Source organism: Dryobates pubescens, chromosome 5, assembly GCF_014839835.1.
Source record: "Dryobates pubescens isolate bDryPub1 chromosome 5, bDryPub1.pri, whole genome shotgun sequence".
Lineage (NCBI taxonomy): Eukaryota > Metazoa > Chordata > Aves > Piciformes > Picidae > Dryobates > Dryobates pubescens.
In genome coordinates this window covers 7,374,837-7,402,484 of record NC_071616.1, presented here as the reverse complement: position 1 = coordinate 7,402,484, position 27,648 = coordinate 7,374,837, and the positions used below count along the sequence as shown (strand labels likewise).

Sequence of the window (27,648 nt, the reverse complement as noted above, 5' to 3'; positions counted from 1 at the left end):
AAGAACCCTGTCAGTCTTGGCAGGGGGGGGGGGAAATATCTCCTGAAAGAATATTTCTGAGTGGAGAGAAGAGACTAAGGTTTCAGTGTTGCCAGCTACTTATGACTGCTTTTAAATACAAGTGTGTGTTTATGTGCTTTATCTGAGATGGATGTGGTCCAGACCAAAAGGGTAGGCTGGAAGCAGGCAGAAGCAAATTAGAAGTATCAAAGAACAGTGAGAACATGGAAGAAAGCCTAATTTTTCGGGATTGTGCTGTTAACTTCAGATGCAACTGCAATATCCCAGAAAATAAGACTCATGAGAGAAACAGAGAGAGGAACAGCAGCCTGTAGTGCAGAGGGGACTGAGGGGGAGGCATTGATCCAAATGTTAAAAGAAATGGGGAATATTTTGTTCTCCAGATCAGTGGTGGACAAAAGATGAAGCAACAATTGAAAGAGAGTGAGGCACAGCCTAGTTAAATATTATAAGTGGCTTAGTGACACTGCTGAGCATAATTAGTAGATGGAATACGTTGCCTGGAATCGCAAGACAGGAGAATTTTCAGAGTGGGAACCTAGATGGCATTTTGAAGTTGCTCCCACACATATTTGACCATCCAGTGGTGTGGTGTTTATGTTAAACCAGGCCTCTGGGATAGTCAGTTCCACTTTGCATTCCTTTTCCCAGTCTAAATACCTGTGGATTTTTTTCTTATTCCAATAAATATTTTCCTTTCAGACACCGTGTTAGACTCGCGTCCCAACCAGCTGATGCAAAACCCTGATCACCTGGGCATGATAGACGCTGGGTTTTTCATCAATACCAGCAGTGCACCACTCTTAAGACCACAGAGGAAAGTGGATGTCATCATATATTTAAGTTATACTACTGGATCACATACATTGGTGAGGAGAATCTTGTTACCATGTGCTGTTTCTGTGTCTGCTTGTAAATGTCCAGCCTGTAGCATCCCGAACCAGCTGTTTCAGCTGTTTAGTTTTGAACTGCTGCATTCCCCTACTGTTTTCCCTGTAGTGATTAACACTGTTCCTATTTCTTCCTGCCACTCCTGGAATCGCTCTTGTTTACAAACATGTTGAGTTATTCAAGAGGACATCAACATGGTCTCTTCCAGAAAGATGGGAAGAGCCTCTTCTGCTTTATGCTGAATCAAGCAGGTGCCCAGACCCTGCACAGGATATACATAAAGATGAGGAAGCAATCTCTCCCAACTTAAGCTGCAATATAGAAGGGGTTAAGTGAATAGTCAGAGGTAAATAATTTCTGGGCTGATAAATAAGATCCTATCAGGAAACTTCAATGACAAGCATCTTTCTGCAGAAACTGCAGTTTCATAAAGTGAATTAGCTGTCTATAAAGCCTTGCAGAGAAGAAGTTTGGCTCTCTATATCTCAGAAACTGAGGTTAGTTTGAATGTCACTATTAAGCATCTTAGCTTGTTAAGGTGGAATTATTTCTTGTGACTGAGAAGAGCTGTGCTATTGTTAATGAGCTATGTGATGCATGAGACATACATGTAATGAAGCTTCATGTCAGCCTCAAAGATTACCTAATTTAATGAAGAAAATCTGCTGCAGTTTTAAGCACTGTAGTAGAAACTGTTTCCTATTTGTTAGTGTGCACTAGTAGATGGTGCAGAGCAAATAACACAATACATAGTAGGACCTGATATAGCTTTAAATATTCCAGGGAAAAGGTACAGCATAGCCTAGTACTTCAGACCTTCAGAGTAAAATATCAGTCTCAGTTAACACTGCCATAATGCCTGCACAGGAAGGGACATCATTGCACAGTCAGACTTCATTTTCTTAGCTCTTGGCTTCCAAGCATGGAATAAGTTACCTTAAACATATATATATATATATATATATATATATTTAACCATGATTTTCTTTTCCGGATAATTTTATACAATATATTAAGCACAGCTTCTTTCATTTACTAAAACTACATCCTTTACCCTGGACTTCTGCAAATTGGATGAATTTTCTAACTCTGAAATTGTGTTCACAGCTTGTGATTAGTACTCTGGTTCCTGTGTATGGTAGTTATGTGTAGAGTAACCTTTAATAAGAAGGAACTAACCCCATGGATCTTCATACTAGATAACAGTTTGGGGGCTCTAAGACAACCAAGTTAATTTCCACCATTGACCATTTCTGTGATACTCCAGACTCTAGATAAGGCGTGCAAATACTACTCAGAGCAGAAAATCCCATTTCCCAAAGTTTCTTTGACTGATGAAGATAAGAAAAATCTGAAGGAGTGCTACGTCTTCCAAGATTCAGATATACCAGGATGTCCCATTGTGATTTTTCTTCCCCTTGTGAATGACACCTTCCGAGAGTACAAAGCACCCGGTAAGTTACAAGCCCTGGTAAAACATTAAACAAAAGACTCCACTACCTGTTTCCCATACTCAGACAGACTCTTTTTCTCTGCTGCTGGCTGTCTTTGCCAGCTAGGTTCATAGAAAAGCACTTCAGCTAATTAAATTTCTTTTCCTCATCACTGCCAAAGCTACTACATTCATTCATGTCATCCTTGTGGCACTAAGAGGACAGACATGGCCTTTGTCCTTTGGATGGTGCTTACCTTCATCTCACTCCCATTTGTAGCATAAAGTGTTGCTAGTCAATTGTAAAAGCTTTTTCCTGGGGAAAGTATAGCTCTCACAGGTTATTTTCCCCTTCATATATTGTCTATTGTCCAGGGATTTCATTCTGTGCTTGAGGAGGCATAGTGACATGTATGGATGATGATGAAGCAAGAACTTGGCTTTCAAGCTCAACTCCTGCAATGTCAAGATCATAGAATCATAGAATTGTTAGGGTTGGAAGGGACCTCAAGGATCATCTAGTTCCAACCCCCCTGCCATGGGCAGGATCAGTGCGTCTTATTTTGGTACAGCATCAGCCCAGGGGTCGTTTTGGTCACTGTGCTCTCCTCGGGGCCTGTCATTCTTTTTCTGCCACGTGTCCTGCTTTGTGTTCCTCTCCTTTACTGCCAGTTGCTAAGATGCATTTGCTTTGCTCCTTGGTAGCAGACATGCAGTGTACTGGCAGTAGCTATCAGAGTGCCCTTTCAAGCTGCTGTCTTTCACTGATCCATGGCATTAATGAGGCAGATGTTGATGAGCAAGCTGTAGATGAGCGTTACACCATCCCTGACTTCTTCCTACTTCAGGCACACAATGTTCTCTTGACAAGGGGTGGGGATACGCAACCTACATTATTTGTGCATTTAAACTACAAGAATTTTCTTCTGAAGCAAAGTGCCTCTTTGGGCTGTTGTGGACAGCTTGTCATTGACTCAGATCGACCCTTCTTCTCCAGGTGTCAAGCGCTGCTGCTCAGAGATGGAGGAAGGACAACTTGACCTGACCAGTTGCTGTTCCCCCTACTGCATGTTTGCAGTCAGGTATACTGATGAGAATTACCAGCGGCTGCTCAACCTCAGTGAATACAACATCCTGAACAACTCACAGACGATTATGCAGGCCTTGCAGACAGCAATCCAAAGGAGAAGGCAAAACATGTGCTAATCAGTCGCCCAGCTGCACCTATCTTCTCAGTGGAGTTTTACAAGCTCTAGGACGCAGAAGGGACATAGCTTTTGAACACTGGCCATTCTGCCCTGCAGAAGGAAATGACCCCAGATTGTTCAGTGGTTTGTTGGTTTGTTTCCCATTCACAGAAAGTGGCCTCTACAGGCAAAAACATTGCCTGGGATTTTTTTTACCTGTGTTTGGTTCCCTAAACTAAGGTTGTCTGCAGAAGACTCTTTACCTAAAATCCTTCCTAGGTTTTAAAAATAGTGTTGTTTTGAGCTTAACTTATTCTTATGTGTGACAGATAGGAAAGTAACTTTTCACCACCACGGTGCTACAGTAATGCATCCCAACTAACACTCCTTAAGGCCATAAGAAGGGAGTAAAACCTTCTGCTCCCTACAATTCTTCTTTGTGGAACACAAGGTACATCTAGCCCCAGAAAATGAAGAAAACCTGAGGCACAAGTGGAAGCTGACGTTGGATCCCTGGGTCAACTCTGTTTTGCAAGTGTCCTGAAGAGCAGCTGCAGAGGTTGGAAATATAAGAGGGAGAAGTGTGTGCACACAGCCAGCCCCATGAATCTCATCCACCTCCTGGGCTCTCTTGGGCTGCGAATGAATCATACTCACACAGGAAGGAGCCGCTTAGAAGGAAGTGGCGTAAGATATTTCACCTAAAAAAAAAAATCTTCTGAAGCAAAAGGTGTAATTTGGACATGTCTAAATTTCCTCTGAATTTATGTCACTTTTGATTGTTTTGTGTTGAGATGGTATGTAAAAAACCCCCAACATTTTATTTTAAGCTTTCAAAATAAAACACCCTGAAATTTTCATTCCCCAGATCTCACATTAAATTCTGCTTCCTAAAAACAAACAAACAAACAAAAATGTTTGCAAAGAAAATATTTTACTTTCACTGGACAGTGACAACTTCATTGTTTTACTCAGTGCAATTTATTTAAACAGTTTAGGGCATGTGCTCATTGCCAAAAATGATTATTTCAAGTCGGACAGGGTTCTGAGCAATCTGATCTAGGTAAAGATTTCCCTGCCCATGGCAGGGGGGTTGGACTAAGTGGCCTTCAAAGGTCCCTTCCAACCCAAACCATTCCATGATTCTGTGATTTGTTTAGTTCTGCCTGTTCAAACCATGCAGATTAGCAGGAGTTAGTGACTAAGAAGCATCTAAGGAACTAAGGAACTGAGCCCATCTTAAAGAAATCCAAACAGATCATTCATGGGATCTGGCACAAAACCACCAATAACATTTGATGCTGATTTGCATTTTCAAGCTTTCTTCTTTTTCCCTTTTCTGGAAAGCCTCTTTTCCTGAGCTGTTGAAAGAGAAGAAAGTGAGCTGTAAATACTAGAGATTCCACAAGGACCTTTTTAACTTGGGAGCAAGTAAAATTGAAAAGACACCTTGTTTTTTTTTCTGTCAGCATGTTTTGTGTCCCAGTGACAGCTGGGAAAATTTGTAACAAACAGCCTTTACGGGAAAACAGGAAAACAAAAGCAAACACAAACAAAAGCAAAACAAAGCAAAATGTTAGGAAGAAGTTCTTCATAGAAAGAGTGATTGGCCATTGGAATGGGCTGCCCAGGGAGGTGGTGGAGTCACCACCCCTGGAGGTGTTTAGGAAGAGACTGGGTGAGGCACTTGGTGCCATGGTTAGTTGATGAGATGGTGTTGGGTGATAGGTTGGACTCAATGATCTCAAAGGTCTTTTCCAACCTGGTTAATTCTATTCTAAAAGAAAACCCTATGGATTTGATGTCATAATCTGGGGCTTAAATAAGCCAGGGAGAATGCTTGGGCAAGTTGAAACATTTCATGTTAGCATTTTACAAAATCTCTTTGTTTTGAAGCATAGCTGATTTTTAACAGACTGCCTACCTCGTCAGCCCAGGGAACCCCACCTGAAAATAGCAGGTTTCCTTCACAGCCACATAACCTGTTTGGCTTGCTGCAAAATGACACTTGGGGGATTTCCATTTTTGGCAAGAAACAACAACAAATTACCTTTACAAACTGGTAAACAAATTGCCAACACTTTTGTTGTTTAATGATGTTATTTAATCCCTTCCAACCCTGATTGATACTATGATACTATGTGTGGGGTGTCCCTGCCCATGGCAGGGGGGTTGGAACTAGATGATCCTTGTGGTCCCTTCCAACCCTGACTGATACTATGATATTATGGGTGGGGTGTCCCTGCCTGTGGCAGGGGGGCTGGAACTAGATGATCCTTGTGGTCCCTTCCAACCCTGACTGATACTATGATGTCAATCCAAATGCTACTTCTTTTTTTCCTTATCTTTTCCTTTTTTTGTGTGTACCACTGTAGCATAATTTTGCAGCCTAGAGATCAGAGCATAAATACTAGCATTTGAAACTTCTAAGGCTTTGAACTGATATGAACTTCTGCTAGGTTTTTTTATTCTCTATACTATGTTCACTAGTTATAATCAGACATATGGTGCTATGTGCTCTGCATGTAACCCTGGGAGTTGCCTCCATTTGAACCTGAAATCCCTGATGTGAAAGATGAAACACAGTTTTTGGCCATAAACTCATACCATCTCCATCTCTGAAGAAATGTTATTTACATGCAAGTATTTAATGTGTAAAAAACCCTAGACAATAAAGGCTTGTTCACTTTCTCCACATCTTCAGGCATTTCAGTAACATGCTCCAGGTTCACAGTGTGCTCTTTGTTCCAGGAAAACAAAACCATTGTTATCTCTGCAAAGAGTGTGAGAGAGATTTACTGCGAGCATTGTGGATAAAGGAAGGCCTCAGAGAAATTGCAGGGGTACAAAGGGGGCTGTGGTCCCTTTCTCAAGGGCTGTCTCTAATGTGGGCTGTAAATGTATTTCATGAAAATGAGAGGTTTTGACCACTGGCACTGTGGAAGCAACAGCCTCAGAGCTCCAATCCTGGTGGACAGCCTGATTTATAGCTTAACCTTTTAAGGAGATGTTGTAATAAAGTACTGCCTTTAACTCTGAAAGGTGCTGATGTTGCCAAGGGCTTTCTGTGACCTAATGAAAAGTGCATTTCATCAAGCTACATCATTGCAGCTGGCACATGGAGGAGGAATGCCACGTACGTAGACACAGCCCTTCACAGTGTTGTGAAATAACATAGCCTATGGCAAAAATCTATTCTACCAAGTTGACTATGGTGACTCTTAATGTTATTTTGCACAGGAATGCACACAGGGAAACTGTGCTGGCTGGTAGCAGTATTAAATGAGTACGATTTCTTGAGGGAATGGGTAACTTTATGCTCGTAGAAAATGTACCAGAAGAGCAAGAAGGTCAAAGGATTCCCTTCCCTCAGAGATTTTGATCTGTTATGACCTGCTGATCCTACAGCAGTTTGTGACTACCCTTTCTAATCTGTTCCAATGAGTTGGGAGCTGTACCATTTTCAATGGCATAGGGGTCAGCTGCATGCTTACAGGGGCAGGTATCCTGCTGTGGTGGTGGCTTCACAGGTCTGCCAAGGACACTGCAGAGGGCGGTGTGTGGTTGGTGCTGAGCTTTGCCTCTGGCTGGAAAGGATCAGACACTGGTGCTTAAATACATCTACATCACAGCCAGAGTCAGTCCGAGCTGGAAAGTGGTGAGGGAATGCTCATGGAGGGTGGAGCTAAGGAAAGTCATTGCTGCAGAATTCTTCATTTAAATGAAAATAATAATGATGAGTGATAGGAAAGAAGGGGGAAAGAATACAATTACTTGAGGAGAGACCCAGCCCTCTGGGACCAAAGCTGTGCAGACATAAACCACCAGAGGAGTGTGTCTGCTCTGCACACCAAGACCTAGGGTGGCAGGAACATGGTACAGAAAGCCTATAAATGATTTGGCAAGCGTTGGTGTAGCCTGAGAGCAATACTTTTGTCCCTCTTTGATTTTCATCAGCTGCTTTATCCTGTCTCCTTACTGTCACAGATAACCTAAATCCAATTAATGTACTGTTGCTGCAACTTATTGCAGAGTCTGTATTTCTGTAGGCTTTGAGGTCTTCCGAAGTGGAAAGCTGAGTGCTCAGATAAAAGGGTGTCCTTCTCTTTCCATTAGTTATAAACCTGCCATTGGCCAGTATTGAGCAAAGTGGCTCAAACAGCACACTTCCACCTATAGGCGAAGGTATTTTTTTCCTGCTTATTGGACCAGAGGATCCAGCTTCCTAGTGTAAGAAAAATGGGAGGGGAATAGCTGGGTTTAAGAAACCAGGCAGAGGTGGAGCTCTGAGTCAGTTTATAAAATACTTGCTCACCTGTATGAGACATTTAACCTGTTGGTGTCTGTGGCAGCTGGGAGATGTGAAATTGCATTGCTGCAGGTAACACTGGACTTCTACATGACAGCAACAGCAATGGAGCAAGATGGCATTTTATCTCAGGTAAGAAGGGTGCAGAACAAAGCAAGGCATCCAGGATTTCACCTGATTTTGCTGCACACAGTGCAAAGATGATTCTTCTTTTCTGACCTAGCATTGACTGAACGACTGCACTGGTTAAAGAAGTCAGAGCTTCAACAGCTCATTATTGAGATTTTAAACATGATAGCAAACTATAGGAATGAAGTAAAAACTACTTGGGGATTAGGAATTTATTTACAAAGACAACACTTCGTATATTTCAGGGGTTTTCTCCATTTTAGAGACAGGACGTATGCAACCTTGCACTAAGTATTAAATAGCACAGAGGTGTGCTTCAAGTGGATGGTTAATGACAGGGTGTGTTTACAGGAGACAGGTTTGCTATTCCTTTAACAGCCAGGGCTAGGACCTGCCTTCCCTCCCTGTGTGTCATGCAAAGGGTGGGCCTTACCTGGCTGCTGCACCTGTGCTCAGGTTTGCTGCGGCAAGCACGAGATGGGCACGGCACTGGGCACAGCTGGAAACACTTGAACCTGCCTCAGCTCCATGGACGGCACTGACCACATGCTGCTCTACACAGCTGTTCTGCAGTTCTCAGCTCCTGATGCGGGCTGCTTGTAAGAGACAGGATGTTTCCTCCAGCGGTAACGTTGGCCCATCTTGTTGCAGGAGTCGATTCCTCCAGCCGCTCGACCAGGAGAAGGAATTATGCTGCTGAATCCTGAGGGGGAACAGTGGACTCCTGCTACAAAGGTACTGCAAAAGAGAATTTAAACAGAAAACTGTAAAAGGGACCTTCCTACTGGGTGGAGCCTGGGTGAGAACAGATAGGGTTCAGCATCTGCCAAACAGCCTAATTAGCTGCCATAACCCATCCAGCTCCTTCCCTGGAACACTGCCCTGCTTATCATTTTGATCACTTTACTTACACAGTCTTGCTTCATGGTGAAGTCCTGGTGCTGTTTTCTGTCCTTGGCACATGTGAAATGAATCCTGTTTTAATTAGGCTAATATCTTTAAGAGGATGAATATTAACAGGAGTTCTACTACACATCTCTTGCTAAAACATAAGGGCAAATTTACTGCCAGTGCAGGCAGCAATAGCTGTGAAATTGTACCACTTACTCCTACAAAGAGTATGACACAATCTTGAAGAGGATTTTCAACACTTGATTTCCTGGATTAGTTGTTCTTCTGGCCTCGCCAAAAAACTTAACAGTTTTTCCAGAGACTTCAGACACGTTGTATGAAACCTTTCCTCCAGGAAACAAGAGGACAAGTGTTTTGTCTTGGTTTGTTTTTACTTTGTTGTCTCTAGTTTGAGGCTATTTAGCAATAACTAGGAACTCTCCGTTGCTCTATTTCAAGCTGAGTTAAGCTGTTGAACAAGTGCTGTGCTTATAGTTTAAGGAATGGCCAACCTTTTCTGCTGAATAGTTGAACAGAAAACCCAAAGATGAGGAAATATGTCCTAAGATGCAACTCTCTATACTGCAAAGATCCTGGCAAATGCAAAAGAACAAATGAAATCCCTTAAACATTTTAGGCAGAAATGGCATGGCTGATGGGATTTTGGCCATTTGCAATTTACATTTCTATGACATCTAAGCCAAGGCTCCCTGGTTATGACAGTTCATATCCTCACACCTGAGTACTTTGTTCATTCTGCCCTCTTTCCCTGGTGTTTTGGCATTGTCAGAAGACATGAAGGTGGCTCCAGCAGACCAATCTCTGTAACTGAGTTGAGCCCTTCCAGGGAAGCCTAGCACCAGTTATGAGCTCTGTAATTGATGAACACTTTTCATCCTACCTGCCTCCTCTCTGTGCCTTAGGAGGTAGTTTTCAGACATGAATACAAGTGCCTTTGATGTTCTTATCCTCTGCTGCCTTTTGAACTCTAGCAGTGTTTGACATCCTTGGTTTGCACATCCACTCACCTTGATGGAATACACATCTGTGTCTTTTCCTAGAGCAGGGTGCTTTGCTTACTGGGAGGCTAATTTTGCCTGCTTCCTCATTAACCTGCTTGCTCACTGCCCTGAATCTCTACGACACATGTTCAGGAACCCAAGCTACACAGGGTTACACTCAAGTTAAATACTATGAGATGTCACACATGTATATTCCATCAAGCCTCTCTTTGATTTTTGTGGAGGGTAAGCACATTATTAACACAGCACATTCCAAATTGTTTTGCTCAGTCAGGCCAAGTAGAGCAGAAGCCCTGCTCTCCTTTCCCACAGTACCTGTGTCATACATCCTACTGATGAGGTCAGTGTCATGTTAATGCCAGTTCAGGACTGGCAAAGATCCCTTTATAATCATTTTTCAGTACAGGTAGAGTGAGCAGGTGCCATCACTACCTGCCCATGTCCCTGTAGCTGCACTAAATTACTTTTGTATTTTAGAACAAAATTTTCCTGCTGATTTATGTTCAAATGTATCGTGTCTTCCCCCCCTTCCCAGGACTGTAGAAATTAAAGGTCAGGTGGAAATGGAGTTTGATGTATTTATTTGTTTATTTAATGTTAAAAGGAGAAGGGGTATGGACTCATGTTTAAATTCTGATGTGAGACGAGAAAGGCAATAGCAGATGTCATCAAGTCAAGTACGAGGCCAAAGGAAAGCTGAGGGAACAAACAAGAGCTTTTTGAACTTCTTATGTAAAACAGTGCAAAGACAATCCAGAGATGAAGAGTTTACATGGTTGAAAATGCCAGAGGCATGCTCAGCTTGAGAGGCTTAATTAGATCCCTGCAAACGAAAACCACATAAGTAGTGAGCAGTACAGTGGCAGGGCAAGGCAGTGATGTCTCCCTCTGGTATTAAAGCACTGTGGGGATCAGGTCAGCAGTTAACTCAGAAGAGTTCTGTACATTTAAAAGAGCAGGAGTATGAGAAAATCATATTCCATAGCCCAGGACACTGAACATGTGCAACAACTGGAGGTGCTTCTTATAAAGATACTTTTGTCACTTGCAGAAGACCTAAGGCGGCTTTCCTTTTTTGCCTTGGAAATTTAATAAGTAAATCTTCTCCCAAGGTGAGTTTGAATCTTGCTGCTTTGTGCAGCTCAGTTTTAGTTAGAAAGCAAACAAATTCTCTCTGATAGTACAAATCCACATACTGAGCTATAAAAGTAGGGAAGTATCTCAGTCTAGTATTTGATTTAGGTATTAGAAGAATATTCTATTGTCCCTTTCATATTCAAATAGAATAATGCAGCTAAGTTGTTCATGAGTTGGATGTTTCTTTGTCTTGATAATTTCTATCTACCTTTACCATTCATCCCTGTCACTTATGTTTGCTTTGTGTGTCCTGCAGACAGAGTCATCTCTGTGCTACTTACTGACTGTAAGAGTCATAAGAGCAAGAAATATCCACCAGGCAGATGTTTGTAAGTATCTGTACTGCCCTGTATGGTCCCCTGAACATTTCATGTGTTTATAATATAGATGTTATATTTTACTTGTGCACAGCTTCTAGCATTGTTACAATATAGATGTTCTATCACCTTGAGCAATGCTTCCAGGACAAGATGTAAGCAGGCGAAGATGTCTATTATGTTATACAGCAATGTTCTATAGCTTATCAGAAGGCACGTGTCACATCTTAATTGGTTATTTTCTACTGGCATGCATGTAATTGAGGCATACAATAGGTCAAAATAACAAAACAATATTTTAACATATCCAACCAAATTCTGCCTCTCTCCTTCAGTTGCAAGATGTTTACGTTCCTTTCCAAGTCAAAGACAAAACATGGCTTTCTCTAATTGGAGCAAAGGCAAATCTTCATAGCCTTCTAAAGCTATCTGAAAACAATCCTTCTCCCACATTCATGGGGTTCTAGGTATCCCTGTTCTGAGAAAACTGCTTTCTAGATTTCTTCCATGAATGAAGAAAGTCCTCTCACTGGAGTTCATTGCTCCTCTTTGCATCAGCCCTGCTCTGTGCAGAAGTAACTCAGCAAGATCACAGCTCTACCCGTTGCACATATTTCTCTACAGCTCCAAAGGGAACAGGGAAAGCTGCTACAGTCAGATGGAAACAAGAGATGCAGAAAGATTGCCCTCTACAACTACCTGAAAGGTGGTTGTAGACAGGAAGGGGTTGGTCTCTTCTTCCAGGCAACCAGCACCAGAACAAGGGGACACAGTCTCAAGCTGTGCCAGGGGAGGTTTAGACTCAAGGTGAGGAGAAAGTTCTTCACTGAGCGAGTCATTCGTCATTGGAATGGGCTGCCCAGGGAGGTGGTGGAGTCACCGTCCCTGGAGGTGTTCAAGGGGAGATTGGATGTGGCACTTGGTGCCATGGTCTAGTTGTGAGGTCTGTTGGGACAGGTTGGACTTGACGATCCTTGGGGTCTCTTCCAACCTTGGTTATACTGTGATACTGCGAAGATGTCTTGTGTTTTCCTCTGGAGTATATTTATATAGAAAAAGACATGGACTGGATGGGATGATGGTGCAAAATATCACAGAATCACAGAATGTTAGGGGTCAGAAGGGACCTCCAGAGACCAAGTCCAACCCCCCCTGCAAAGCAAGACCACTTACAGTAGGTCACACAGTAACCTGTCTAGGTGGGCTCTGAAGATCTCTAGAGAAGGAGACTTTACAACCTCTTTGGGCAGCCTGTTCCAGTGCTCTGAATATCAAAAAAAGAGTAGCCTTATCTCAATTCTGTCTTGTGCTCAAAGCTTTCTCAAGGCTAAGTTTTGGGCTCTTTATTAATATACTGTCTGGCTAAAACAAAAGCCATCACTTCGTTTCCTTAACCCTTGAAGATACAGGGTGTTGTGATTGCCCTGAATCACTTTATACTCGGCTAAACTGGTTGCTTGATGTCATAGAAGAAAGAGAAAACTCTTGGGTTTGAATGCATTTATAATATCTCCAAGTTACATTCGGTCAGAGAACAGTCATGGTCCCTCTTCTTTCTCCTTGATTCCTATTAACTTAACTGTAATGCTTTTGTTAGGCTAAACTGCCATCCTGTATCATAGTGTCTGTCTTCGTAAGCAAAGCTTCTTGGTGTTCAATTCATTTCTCTAGAGCAAACCCTCATTTTAGATGTGTTTGTGTTTTTTAACATGCAGTAAGCCAGACTGACTGCTATGTGAGCCTGTGGCTTCCAACTGCTTCAGCTGACAGATTTCAGACTAAAACCATCAAGAATTGCAAAGATCCAGTCTGGAATGAAACCTTCTACTTCAGGATCCAGAGTCAGGTTAAGGTATTGTACTGGGATTTCCCTGTTAATGATGACTTTGTGAGCAAATGCCAGGTTTTATCCTTTGGTGAAGAGGACATAAGTAGTTGTATCAAGAGGAAAGGAAAGATGAAGAAAGATGTGGGAAATAACACATATCCTTAAGATGGTTTTTCATACCATTAAAGACAAATGTATCTTTCATCCATGGGTAAAATATGACCTTTGAGATGTTTGTGATTTCCTCTCATTCCTTCTCATAGGCAGATAACCACATGGAGCTGATTTCCCCTCCACCTCCTTTCCTTCTTGCTCTTATTCTTTATGTCCTCCCGCTTCTCACAACAGCTGACTAAAACAGCTGTCCCCCAGGATGTCCTGCTTTGAATGAAACCTGACACATTCCTGAAGTCCTTTCTTTCCCTTCCCAGAATGTCCTGGAGCTGGCACTCTATGATAAAGATGCGGTTACTCAAGATGACCATCTCTTTACGGTGTACTTCGATATAGCCAAACTCTCCCTGGGAGAGCAAGTCTTCATGCACTTCAAGTGCGATTCGCAGGTGAGGTCTGAAGTAAGAAAGGGAATAGGGTGGCAAGAACATGTTTGTCTCCTTCTCTGCTTGTCTAAAACATTATCTGCAAAACCTTTCCTTCTTCCCCTCTACTGTATGGACACCCAGCCTCATGAAAGGGTGTTGTCTTTCCCTCTGACTTGAAAAACCCTCTTCACACTAGGATCTGTAGGTGTACTGATGGTTTTGGTGTTGGCAACAGAGGCTTACAAACTTTAGATGACTTCAGGTCACTTTGCTAAGCCTGCCCCCATCAAGGATCAGGAACTGTGTCCATGCCAGTACCTGATGCTTTTTGTCATAACTTGTTACTAAACCTAGCAATTAGGAAGTAATCATTCTTAATCAGAACCAAGTATCAGACCAAACTAGTTGCTAATGATGGATTGCGGCATGGGTGTTTAAATAAGGTGTCTAAGTCATGCCACTCTGCTTGGCAACAAAAAATATTCTTGCTTTGAATCATAGAATGGTTTCTAGATAATCATAGAAGATTAGCTAGTTCCAACCACCCTGCCATGGGCAGGGACAAATGTCCAGGAAGACTCTGTAAGTTATACATGCCACCTCTTGCTATATTCCATCTGTCCCTGTCCTTTTCAAGTTACCTCTCAGTCTCTGGCACATCATTGCACCATTCAGTTGATCAATTACCTTATCTACACATGCCTAGACTCCATTCGGCAGTTCTCTATCTTGTAATGCCTTATTTGACCACTTCTTTCTCTGCAAAATTCCAGAGAAGCAGTGTGTAGACTTCCTCCAGCTCTTGGCAAAGTAGAAATATTTGGCTAGTTGTAAGCCAGCTCATTGCTGCCTGGGTGCTTCCAGGTGCCATGTCCAAACCTTTCATCACTGCATTTGCACAGCTAAAATAGTTAGAGCTCATACTCCCCTGATCTTTGTATATGTTTTTTGTCCTATCTTAATAACTTTTTAGTGTCTTTAATGGAAAAGGTAATTGGAGCAACTAAGCAACGTGCAGCACAAGTTCACTTCTCTGTTCATCCTCCCTTCTGTCCTCACCTTTTTCTCTTTCCTGTGCTCTCTTCCTCCTACGGATTATACTCTCCTCTACCCCATAGACCAGGTTTTAATGTCAGATTTACCTCTAGCCCAGTGCCCTCAACGTGTTGCCAAGCAAAGTTGTTGTGCTCTTCCACAGCTGCTTTCACCTCATTATGTCACCATCTCCTCTCCTTACACCAGCAAGCTTGAGCTGCTCCTCTCAGCAGACTCTCCTTCTCTTTTCTGGCACACTTGATATGAGACAGCACCTTTGTCTGGGTCTGTCCCTTGTGTCCCTGCAGAAGCAGACAACTACTTTCTATCTTAAAAACTGCTATTGCAGCCATCCAGAAACTTCCTATCCATAAAAGCATCTTGAGGCACAAATCACACAGATGTGAGGCGGTAGATGCTTCTATTTCAAATGCTCTGCCAGTCACAAGTAGTCCATGTCTCTATATATTGTGGGAGTGAGAACTTGCATTATGAGAATTGACAGCAGACTAATGCCAAAAACCATTTATCTTTTATTATCTTCCAGAGACAAGAAGAGCTAGAGATGGGATTTTCATTGGATAATATGTGAGTAAACACCAAATGCAACATAATCTGCAGCAAAAAGAAACTGCAATTCAGAAGCGTGGAATAATCTAATTGCCAGAGTGAATCATTCCTTGATGATGCCAGGAATCTGTGCTATGAGATGTGTGACATATTGGTGCATGCCAGGATGACCTCCCTTGAACTTCAGGCAGACAGGAAGAACACCCTAAACCCTCTTCTTTGTGTAAAGAATACTATTTAAGATCAGAATACTGACACTGCTGTTTTGTTGTGCATTTGTCTTTGAGTTCAGCGAGGGGGTTCACAGTGTCATAGTGTCAGTCAGGGTTGGAAGGGACCACAAGGACCATCTAGTTCCAACCCCCCTGCCATGGGCAGGGACATCCCACACTACATCAGGCTGGCCAGAGCCTCATCCAGCTTAAACACCTGGGCTTAAACACCTCCAGGGATGGGGCCTCAACCACCTCCCTGGACAACCCATTCCAGGGTTTCACCACTCTCATGGTGAAGAACTTCCTCCTCACGTTCAGTCTGATCTCCCCACCTCCAGCTTCATTCCATTCCCCCTAGTCCTATCTCTACCTGACATCCTGAGAAGTCCCTCCCCAGCCTTCTTGTAGGCCTCCTTCAGATACTGGAAGGCCACAATAAGGTCACCTCTGAGCCTTCTCTTCTCCAGGCTGAACAGCCTCAACTCCTTCAGTCTGTCCTCATAGGAGAGGTGCTCCAGCCCTCTGCTCATCCTCGTGGCCCTTCTCTGAACACGTTCCAGCATGTCCATATCCCTCTTGTAATAGGGATAGACCACCTCCCTCTGAAGCCAACCATGGAACAGTGCCCTGGATTTCTGACCTAGAACCATTTCTGCAATTAAAAAAAAGTAAAAAAAAAAAAAGGATTCTGTGAAACCATCTGCAGCCTTAGCTTGGGGCTCAGAACTAAATCACTGCAATGTTTGGCCCCACAACACCTTTATTTTCTGCTAAGCCTCAGGACCAGACGAGCCGGTCAGATTACGATTGCACCTTGGCAGAGTACAGCGAGAAAACTTGTTCTGTGTGTCTCCTGGGTCTTTTCTTTCAAATCCAATGCACAGCTAAAAATAAGCAAGACCAAAAAATATCAAGAGAAGGATGTGGCTCGTTAATCATACTGTAATTACACTGACTTGTTTAAAATGTATTTTTCTTTCTGTTTCCTAGTTCAGGCCCTCCCGAAACCATCATTACTAATGGAGTGCTAGTGGTGAGTGTTGTGTTCTGTCATCTGTCTTGTCCTGTTCCCACACTTGCTTCACTTGACTCACAGTCATCAGGCCAACATACCCTCTGACTGGGCAAAGCCAGCATTGAAACACTGAGATTTCTCACTTCACCATCTGCCTCATGATGAGGATGGCACTCACGGAGAGGCTGGGGCTGGAACAGTAGGGAGATTCCCCATGCTAGCAGCCACCAGGTGTTGCAAAGGCAATACATGGGTGTGGTTTAGGTCTGAGTAATCAGTGCAGCAGTGAAGTCTCCCTTGGACATTTTTCTTCTTGAATTTTTGTATTGCCAAAGTGATAGATTTTGTTTTGTCTCAGGCTCTCACCATTTCCTCTCTTCATAGCTACACTTTTCACACAGGGAATTACTGACCATGCCATTTGCTGGTTTATTAGCTTTGGTTCTTCCTTATTTCTGTTTAAATCATAGAATGGTTTGTGTTGGAAGGGACCTTAAAGATTATCTAGTTCCACCCTTACTCCACCATGGGCAGGCACCTCCCACTAGACCAGGGTGCTCAAGATGTCATGCAGCCTGGCCTTAAACATCTCCATGATCTTCCCTGGGCAACATGTTCCAGTGTCTCTCTACCCTTACTGTAAAGAATTTCTTTCTAATATCCAGTCTAAATCTACCCTCCTCAAACTTAAATCCATTCCCTCTTGTCCTATCACTACAAGCCCTTGTAAAATGTCCCTTCTCAGCTTTCCTGTAGGCCCCCTTCAGGTACTGGAAGGCCCCTAGCTGGTTTCCTTGGAGTCTTCTTTTCTCCAGGCTGAACAGTTAGTCCTCTGCATCTCTGTCAGGATCCTGGGAGAGCTGTTTTTCACATTAGCCTCCACTTTCACCCTTCTGCAAGCCCTGTTCATCCACACTGCACACCCAACCTTGCCCTGGGTGCATTCAGTTTCTCAGAGAGTCCTTTTGTCCCAGCCAGTATTTGAAACTGAGGTCATGGCTGAGAGAAAACATTTTTCTTAGGACAAAGTGTACTGCCTGTGTGGCATTCACATCATCATCAGTAGGAGCTTCAGCTAGGAAACTGACTCTCAGACTGGCAAATTCCCTGCCATGAGGTATTTCATTGCTTGTGTCTCTTACAGTCTCGCAAAATCTGCTGCTTGGAAGTCCAGGTGGTTGAGAAGAAGAAAAGGCAGAAGAAATCTTTATCAAGTAAGGTTATTTCTCAATCAGCTATTTTAAAATTGTGATGTGCCAATATCATAAAGGCAATTAGCTTAATGGAAGAATGGGGGAAAAAACAACCCCAAACCAACAAATCCAAAACATGACAAGAGCTTGTGATAAACTCTGTGAGAACCTTTGTTTCCAATTTTGATGAGCAAACTACTCTGTGTCTGATCATGTGTTGCTTCCTTAGAGAAAGGATTCTCCTTTAAAGTGCGAGGCTCTTATGAGGGCACCCAAGACATTATGCTGGGATCTGACCTGATCTTCAACAACTCCTCTGCTAAGTTCCACTATGCCAGATACAAGCAGCCAATGCTGGATGTTACGCTACCAGGGAAGAAAGAGCCTTCCTCCTTTGTATGTAATTGCATGTAAAGTAGCATGGGGCAGAAACAGCGGCACAAAGTTGCATTGTGGAAGGAGAGTAACATTCCTTACAACATATTTGTATATTTTCCAGCACTCCCATATGCATGATACAGGCTCTCCAAATGTGGAACTTCATTCCCTACCAAGTGGAAAAAACATGATCTTAGCAGAGGTGAGTGCCTGCTCTTTGGTGGGAGAGGTTGAGAAACCTGAGTGTGAAAGTCTACAGTCCCTTGGTGATTACCAGGATGCTTTCTAATGATGAAAGCCTGCAGGCAAAAATGCCACAGTCTAGCAGTGGCAGGTCTTTAGGTGAGAAGACCAGGCTGTGCCTTATTCTGTTTGAATGGGTAAGGAGACAGAGGGTTCTTATTACTCCATCCTGATCCTACTTCATGGAGGTTCTATATTTCCCCTTCTCACACGCCAGTGGGCCACCTGAGACAGCACCAATCTGTTGCTGGTGCTGAGCATGCTTTGCAAAACAACAAAACAATAGCATATAATATGAAAAGATCATGGCTGTTGTGGCATGTAAGCCACAGAAAGGGAGAAACAAAAGCTGCTCTGTAGCATAGTAGTTTGACTGTAGAGTATCTGGTTGCCTGAGGGAGATGAGTAAAGTTCACATTATCACTTTCCTCTGTAAACAGCAGTTGTCCTCAGACATTACACTCACAAGAAAACATTGGGAATTACTGAACAACCTCCCTGACAATAAACCACTGCAATTAAGTCAGATTCACTTCTGGATTACCCATTGCTCCTGATTTGTACCTGCATTGCTAGGATGGCACAAGCTGAAATTCCCCCCTGGGGCTGCAGGTGGGGAGGAGAGCTAAAACAGGTTGCCATGATTGCACTGTTTGTGTTCTTGCTTTCCAGGATAAAGGATTTGATTTATACATGAAGGCAGAAGACTGGTAAGAGAGTTACCCATTCTTGGAGACTAACTCATCCTTAGCTGAACTTGTCTCACCCTCTTTACTGGAGAGGAGACACAGTAGGTTGTGTGACCAAGTGATGCGGAATTCACATGAGCTGGAAGCAAAATATGTGTGTGTAAAACTAACAGCATGCATAGATAATCCATATGGAGACAGGAATAATGAGAAAGATGCACAAAATAGAAGAAATAATACTACAAATCAGTTACAGTAGTCAGTGCTATGCTCTGCAGAGTCTTTATCCCTTTCCCTCACACTGTGTAAGAGCTCAGCTGATCACCTACTGCTGCTGATCATGAAGTAGGTGAGCTTGCTGCCTACTTCAGGACAAATGTGAGAAGCTTTTCCCACAGCTCTCAATGCAGGCTAAAGTGTGAGAAAATGCCTCAGAAATTATCTGCAGGAGAGTCTTTACCATATGTTTTCTTCTGATAATTCCTTAGAAATTTAGCAGTCCCTTTTTCTATCATTCTTTCCTAGAATCATAAAATCATTTTGGTTGGGAAAGACTGTTCAGGTCATCAGGTCCAACCATCAGCTTACCAGTCTGAAGTCATCACTAAACCTTGTCCCTAAGTGCTACAACTACACATCCTGTAGATACCTCCAGGGATGCTGACTCCACCACTTTGCTGGGCAGCCTGTTCCAGGGCTAGAAAACCCTTTCAGTGAAGAAACTTTCCCTAATATCCAAACTAAAACAGCTCTAGCGCAGCTTGAGGCCATTTCCTCTTGTCGCATTTGTTGTTACAATGTCATGCAGCATTGTAGACCTACTTGGGTGTGTAGGAAAGGCTCCGCCTGTAAATGCAGTACTTTGTGGATCTGAGTTATTTCTTTGTATTGGAAACTCTGGGCTTGTCTATCAGTAATGAAGTGGAATGTTCTTTTGTCCTGATCTCTGTTCCAGCCCAGACCACCTTGATGTGCGTTTAGGGTTTGACCTCTGCAGGCAGGAGCAAGATTTTCTATGCAAAAGACAGAAGCATGTTGCCCCTGCTCTGAAAAAGGTACTGCAGCTGGAGCAGGATCTGCTGGACAATGAGGTTGGTAGGGCAAACACTCCAAAGCATCTAAAGAGTTCTTAAAAGTGGGGGCATAACAGTGTAATCTGAGCTCTTTTTCTTCATGGTTAATTTTTCTTCTGGTTTTTCCTTATCTTTAAAATTATGTACACTTCCAACACTGCCCCATAGCTCTAATCTCATCCTCTCATTTGTGTCCTATGCAGCTGCTCTTCTGAGTTTTAACTTTTTTTTCTGCTACACCTTCATTGCTAACCAGGCTGGATATTCTTTATATAGAACTGGTTTCTACCACAGCCTTTGCCCTATGATTATTATCCTTATTAACTGTGAGGTCGAAGCTGTGAGATTTCCTTTTAATCACAGGATGTTAGGGGTTGGAAGGGACCTCGAAGGATCATCTATTCCAACCCCCCTGACAGAGCAGGATCACCTATACCAGATCAACAGATCTTGTCTGGTTAGGTAATAATATCAGAGCTATATCAGAGGATGCTATAGCAGATGCTTATCAGAGGATGGTTGAGTCTGGCAACAAACTCTTGAGATTGCCTTATCAAACCACTCCCTAATTCCTGCCTTTAAAACTGTCTCTTTTGGTTTGAATTAACAATATTTTTTTTCTTTACCTTGTGTGTGGAACACATTGGAGGCTAGTGCCAGTTACCTGAGCAAAAACTGTCATTACTTGTATTTCTGTTCTCCTTTACAAAATACAATGGTAGTTATGTTCCAGGAGAAATCATTTGGAAAGAAGTCTGTGTCCTGGCATGTGTAGTGGTGTCAAGCTTTGTGTAGCAGTGACTCTCTGCTGAGAGCCCCGGTCGGCTGCATCACACTGTCTGATGCCAGCCCTTTCTCTTCATGCGTTGCACAGACCCCAGTGGTGGCCATCATGACTACAGGAGGAGGAATGAGATCTTTGACAGCATTGTACGGCAGTCTGCGGGGGCTCAAGAAACTCAATGTCTTGGACTGTGCCACGTACCTGACCGGCTTGTCTGGTACTACATGGTAGGTTGGACTGGGCAGCTCTTGACTGGAGTCTTCCTGATGACACCTGTGTGCAGAAGTAGGCTGGGGCTGATGCACAGTAATCTACATACGATAGATTCTCAGCAGTCCTACTTTTTTGATCTTTTCCCTAAGCTGTTAGGCTTCTCATGGGAGAAAGTCACATCATTTGCAACATCATGAAAAGAAGTGTTTTTCGAAGAAGAGCTGATGGAAAATCACTCAAGCCATTTTGACAGGGAGAATGACTGTAACTTCAAAGGGAATGTGATGATTCCTTAGAGAATTGAAAGCACAAAACTTAATTACTTCATTTCTCTGGTGGGTCGAAATTTCCCCCCACCCAACATTAAATTTGCCAGCCCAGTCCAGTTGGAAGCAAATGAAAGCTGTATTTACAAGCCAAACAACCATCTACAATGAAATTCAACTAATATGTTCAAAATATACAGCATTTACAGTATTTAAAATTAATAAACAGCACAAGGACCCCTTGGTCAAAGACCAGGGGAAGCTACTAACTTCTCCCTCTCTGTCCCCCTTAACCCCCTGTACAAAGGGGAAAAGAAACGGAAGCAAAGAAGTTAGTAACACAACAGCGCAGCCAAGGTCAAGCAGAAGCACAGGAGTGAAGAAGCAATAAGAGAAGGATTGTTTTGGGACAAGTGGTTTTAGTCCAATGGGATTGTTTAGAATTATCTTTATTTTCCTTTTTCTACCCAGTAGTGACTTATTTACATTTTACTACTTTCTATTCAAGACCTGTGAAAATGTTTTAAAGGCATAGCCTAAAACTACCACAATTTCAAATAGAAATGTGAAACATATCCATTGCTGACTTCAAGCCTTGGCTTGGTGTGGTTTTTTACCTCTTCAGTATGGGGGTACTGGTCGATACTAGGCTGAACATGAGCCAGCAGTGTGCCCAGGCAGCCAAGAAGGACAGTGGCATCCTGGCCTGCATCAGAAACAGTGTGGCCAGCAGCAGCAGGGAGGTCATTCTGCCCCTGTACTCAGCACTGGTTAGGCCACACCTTGAGTCCTGTGTCTAGTTCTGGGCTCCTCAGTTTAGGAAAGATGTTGAGTTGCTGGAATGTGTCCAGAGAAGGGCAACAAAACTGGGGAGGGGTCTGAAGCACAAGCCCTATGAGGAGATGCTGAGGAAGCTGGGGTTACTTAGTCTGGAGAGGAGGAGGCTCAGAGGACACCTTCTTGCTGTCTACAACTACCTGAAGGGAGGTTGTAGCCAGGTGAGGGTTGGTCTCTTCTCCCAGGCAACCATCAACAGAACAAGAGGACACAGTCTCAAGCTGCACCAGGGGAAGTTTAGGCTGGATGTTAGGAAGGAGTTCTTCCCAGAAAGAGAGATGTGCTGCCCAGGGAAGTGGTGGAGTCACCATCACTGGAGATGTTTAAGAGGCGACTGGAGGGGTGCTTGGTGCCATGGTTTAGTTGATTAGATGGTGTTGGATGATAGGTTGGACCTGATGATCTCAAAGGTCTTTTCCAACCTGGTTAATTCTATTCTATTTCTTCTTCCTAGGACCATGTCAAACTTGTACAGAGATGCTGACTGGTCGCAAAAGGATCTCGACAAGCAAATCAGTGAGGCTCGAAAACATATGACAAAATGCAAAATAAATTCCCTTTCCTTGGACTATTTGAAGTATTACAAAAAGCAGCTGTGCCAACGGAAAAGAGAGGGCCGCAAAACATCTTTTATAGATCTCTGGGGGCTTGTCCTGGAATCTTTGTTGCATGATGGGGTACAGTATGTCATAAAGCAGCATTTTCAGTGGTTTAAAATGTTCTGAGAATTAATTTCTGGAGAAGATCTTTTCCTTTTTGTTCAGAGAGGAGTAGTTTGATACCAGGTTGTGCGTATGCAACAAACAGCCATTCCCCAAACTTTTCGTGGCGGACTTTTGGATACTCAATCAGGGAGGAACCACAGAATCAGTCAGGGTTGGAAGGGACCACAAGGGTCATCTAGTTCCAGCCCCCCTGCCATGGGCAGGGACACCCTACACTAGATCAGGCTGGCCAGAGCCTCATCCAGCCTGGGCTTAAACACCTCCAGGGACGGGGCCCCAACCACCTCCCTGGACAACCCATTCCAGGGCTTCACCACTCTCATGGTGAAGAACTTCTGCCTCGTGTCCAATCTGAATCTCCCCACCTCCAGCTTCATTCCATTCTCCCTAGACCTGTCTCTACCTGATATCCTGAGAAGTCCCTCCCCAGCCTTCTTGTAGGCCCCCTTCAGATACTGGAAGGCCGCAATAAAGTCACCTTGGAGCCTTCTCTTCTCTAGATTGAACAACCCCAACTCCTTCAGTCTGTCCTCATGGGAGAGGTGCTCCAGCCCTCTGATCATCCTTGTGGCCCTTCTCTGAACACGTTCCAGCATGTCCATATCCCTCTTGTAATAGGGGCTCCAGAACTGGATGCAGTATTTTTGCTTGTGAGGTTTTGGATGTGTTTCTCTAAGAAAATTCCAAGATTAACATTTTTTTGGGGGAAAAAAAAAAAAAGTTAACAAATGTCAAGATGCCTTTTATTTAGAAATAGCAAAATTGCAGATATGATCTTAATGCCCCTCAGAGGTCCACAAACAAACCTGCAGACTTCTGAAACATGTGAGAGGTCTTACTTAAACTTGCAGCATAATGCATTAGGCTGGTTTATACCAACAGTTTTGCTTTCTGCCCTTCATCATTTCCTTTTGTTTTCATCCTGCTGGGTCAACAAATAATCTGGCATCAGATTGGGTGCCTGCAGGTACTTCAGGAACAAAATGCTTACAGGAATTTTGAAAAATATAGAGCATTTCAGAATTTAAGCTCAGCATGCATTATGTATTACAGGCAGGAAATTTTCTGCCCTGCAAGCTTAGACATAGAGAAAATGTGCTTTTCATCTCAGTGTAACCATATTTCTGGAATCACAGAAAGACAACCATAGACTCTCCGATCAGCAACAGGCCATTGACCGTGGTCAGAACCCATTGCCTATCTATACTGCAGTCAATGTCAAGAACAACTACAGCACACTGGATTTCAAAGGTAATTAGGAGACTTCTGGGATTCACTTGTCTTTATATTGAAGTTGGTGGATCCTGGGACATGCTATTCAGATAACCTAAAACAGGTCTTCATTTAAAGACCAGAACCTCGGATGATATGTGTTCAGACACTCTCCTTGTGGTCAGGTGAAAGTTTAAATGCCCATGTGTGTCAGTTTTAGGCTGTGCCTTTAAGGAAAAGACAGCTACAGAATTCTCTAGCTGAATGTTTTGGTGTTAAAAGGAAAACAAAGATAATTCTAAATGCATTTCATTGGTAGATCAGTGGGAATGTAACTTTAAGGATTTTCGTTTCAGTCTCTGCCTGGACAGCTGTCCTCTTTCTGTTCTGTTCCTGGTGATACTGACCTGGGACTAATGAGATAAGAAACTAATTCTTTTCTTCCCTTAACAACAGCTTTGAACTAACAAAATTTCCCTTAATATCCATTTTCTCTCTAATCCTTTTTGGGGAAAAAAGGAGTAAGGGGGGGGAAAGGGGTTTTGGGGGGAACCCTCCTCCCAAAGGAGGGAGTTTTCTGTGTTATGTTCTTTCCTGAATATATTTGTATATACTGCAAATACTGTATATTGTGTATATATTCATTGCATTTCATTCTGCTTGTGAAAGTACAGCCTTTCCATTTGCTTCGCCGACTGAGTTAGCTGTGGTTTGTGTGTGGGGGAAGAATTGAACTTTCTCACTACCACACCATGCAATAGATTCAAAAAATCTTCCACAGACTTCTCCTATTCATGGGTTTTCATTTGTACCGTGCTTATGGCTTGTTACCGCTGGTATGAAACATTAGACTCTGCAGAAATTATCTTGACTGTTAACTCCTTTCATGCCCCTGATAACAACATAATTTCTGTGTTTACTATGGCTAAGGAGCCGTAGTAAAACTTTGCTCTCTGTATTCCTTTTCACAGAATGGGTGGAGTTCACCCCTTATGAAGTGGGATTGCAAAAATACGGAGTTTTTGTCCGTGCTGAGGATTTTGGCAGTGAGTTCTTCATGGGTCGGTTGATGAAGAAGATCCCCGAGTCTCGGATCTGCTTCTTAGAAGGTAAAGTCTTAAAGCCATTTGAATGGTATTTAGAATCTGTGGTGGTTTGAGCATTAACCAGGATTTAAGAGCTCAGATGGGGAAAAGACAGAATCCCTCCCCCATTCCCCCCTCCTCTTTCCCAATAGAGAGGAGGAAAAAAAAAGAGAAGGGGGTAAATTCACTGAGAAATAATCTGGAGGTTGGTTTGGAAGTAGAGAGGTAGACAAAAAAATTTCTTTAAACAAAAAATATACATAACAATAACAGGAAAGATTCACAAGGGTAAGGAACAAGGATGGATAGGGAAAGTGCATATACAAAACCAGTCCTTTGGAGTCCTTTGAAGAAATGTGGATGTAGCAGGGAGAGGACCAGGCCTGACCACATGGTAGAAAAGCAGGAAGCCAGCAGCATTAGCTCTCATCCAGGGAAGGCAGGAGCCAAAAAGACAGCTAATGGCTGCAGTGTCTTCCTTTTTATAGGCTTGCTGGACAGGGAGGGGGAGTGGAACAGACTAACTCAGTTTCTCAGGGGAAAACGCCCTCCTGGGAGAGCAAGGCTCTCACAAGCCCTCCCCCCCAGCTTTCAGGTTGGGCATGACCCATCGCAGAACCATAGAATGGTTGGAATGCACCCTAAAGATCAACCCCCCTGCCATGGGCTGGGGCACCTTCTACTAGACTAGGGTGCTCAAGGACCCACCCAAACTGGTTTTGAGCAGGTTGTAGCCAGGTGGGGGTTGGTCTTTTCTCCCAGGTGGCCAGCACCAGAACAAGAGGACACAGTCTCAAGTTGTGCCAGGGGAAGTTTAGGCTGGATGTTAAGAAGTTCTTCATAGAAAGAGTGATTGGCCATTGGAATGGGCTGCCCAGGGATGTGGTGGAGTCATCATCACTGGAGGTGTTTAGGAAGAGTCTGGGTGGGGTGCTTGGTGCCATGGTTTAGTTGATCAGATAGTGCTGGTTGATAGTTTGGACTCAATGATCTCTGAGGTCTTTTCCAGCCTGGTTAATTCTATTCTAGTCTAGACTATCAACAATTTAAACAACCTAAGGAGAAGCAGCAACCTGACAATGTTCATCTGTTAGTAATGGTTTTGCAGTTCATGACATGTGAATACCTGAGCTAGAAAGCTCTTTCCTTTTGCAGGCATATGGAGTAGTTTGTTTTCATTGAATGTGTTGTACCTCTGGAATTTGTCCCATTCATCAGAAGATTTCTGGCACAGGTGGACCCGAGACAAAATTGACAACATAGGTAAATTATCATACTTCTTCCTTACCCTGTTTCAATTGTTAGATAGAGTTAATTTTAGCTAAAACATCCCAACCATTTGCTGTGTAAAATGTGCACACTGTATCTGGCATTTCGTTGAGCCACACTGCCTTTCTGGAAGGAATTGGATTCAAAGCCTTCTACCACAAAGCATTAAGTTGATAGCTGAAAAATCTCCAGTCCTGTGATCTGTGTTCAACACTGATGTCAGTAGATGAGTAAAATGTTCAGGAATAATAAGATTTTGATTACATTAAGTCGGAGCTACTGTAGTACAAATAAGTAAAGCTATCACTTTCCAAAGCCTGCATTTCATCTGTTCTGCAAGCATGTGCTTGTCATTGGAATGTGCTGCCCAGGGAGGTGGTGAAGTCACCGTCCCTGGAAGTGTTCAAGAGGAGATTGGACGTGGCACTTGGTGCCATGGTCTAGTCATGAGGTCTGTGGAGACAGGTTGGACTTGATGATCCTCGAGGTCTCTTCCAACCTTAGTTATACTGTGATACTGTGTATGTTTGGTGGAGATTTTTATTGCTGCCTGATCTTGAGTCTTGATTTTTATCCAAGCCTGCACTGTGTAAGGAAATGGTATTTGACTGGCAAGAGTAGAATTTTATTCTCTCCTTCATTTGGTCGCCTGTGTTCCTTGAGTCTTTTCATTTGATCCCTTTCACATAAAGGGAACACTGAATTGTATTACTTAACCTTGACATCTTTAGAGATTACTTTGGCTTAGGCAGGTAGAATTTAATATCCTTTGCCTGTGCAGAGGAGGAACCTGTGCTACCACTGAAGCCACATGAGCTAAGGACTCGCCTGGCCACCCCTCCTGGCCCTCTCAGTAGTGCTCTCCGTGGTGCTCTCACCGACCGCCTCTGCATTGCCCAGGAGCACAACTTCCTAAAAGGCTTACAGTTGAATAATGACTACTTGGAGAACAAGCACTTCTGTAGATGGAAAGGTAATGGAAGACTTGTTTGTTCTGCTTGTTTATTCCCCCCACCCAGACAAACAAAACCCAGATTTAATAGTGAACCCATTCTCCAGGGTTAGAGGCCATGTTTGGGCAGAATTACTGTTAGGTCAATCATTTGTGTCACACAAATGAGATGTAGAATGGCATGCCAA

The 27,648-nt window shown here is 43.2% G+C and overlaps 1 protein-coding gene across 1 annotated transcript in view; it reads left to right on the top strand.

Annotated features, from left to right (window-relative positions):
• LOC104298870 (uncharacterized) overlaps nt 1-27,648 on the top strand; it is a 67,653-nt gene that overhangs the window by 37,569 nt on the left and 2,436 nt on the right. The window contains exons 19-40 of the mRNA XM_054162150.1: nt 724-890; nt 2,180-2,366; nt 3,342-3,543; nt 6,591-6,667; nt 7,884-7,972; nt 8,621-8,704; nt 11,276-11,348; nt 13,052-13,188; nt 13,596-13,727; nt 15,289-15,329; nt 16,517-16,559; nt 17,686-17,755; nt 17,970-18,140; nt 18,241-18,314; nt 19,028-19,065; nt 19,967-20,135; nt 20,992-21,128; nt 22,672-22,894; nt 24,079-24,193; nt 25,126-25,263; nt 26,395-26,502; nt 27,290-27,481. Coding sequence (XP_054018125.1) covers nt 724-890; nt 2,180-2,366; nt 3,342-3,543; nt 6,591-6,667; nt 7,884-7,972; nt 8,621-8,704; nt 11,276-11,348; nt 13,052-13,188; nt 13,596-13,727; nt 15,289-15,329; nt 16,517-16,559; nt 17,686-17,755; nt 17,970-18,140; nt 18,241-18,314; nt 19,028-19,065; nt 19,967-20,135; nt 20,992-21,128; nt 22,672-22,894; nt 24,079-24,193; nt 25,126-25,263; nt 26,395-26,502; nt 27,290-27,481 — 2,667 coding nt within the window. The remainder of the gene's footprint in view (nt 1-723; nt 891-2,179; nt 2,367-3,341; nt 3,544-6,590; nt 6,668-7,883; nt 7,973-8,620; nt 8,705-11,275; nt 11,349-13,051; nt 13,189-13,595; nt 13,728-15,288; nt 15,330-16,516; nt 16,560-17,685; nt 17,756-17,969; nt 18,141-18,240; nt 18,315-19,027; nt 19,066-19,966; nt 20,136-20,991; nt 21,129-22,671; nt 22,895-24,078; nt 24,194-25,125; nt 25,264-26,394; nt 26,503-27,289; nt 27,482-27,648) is intronic.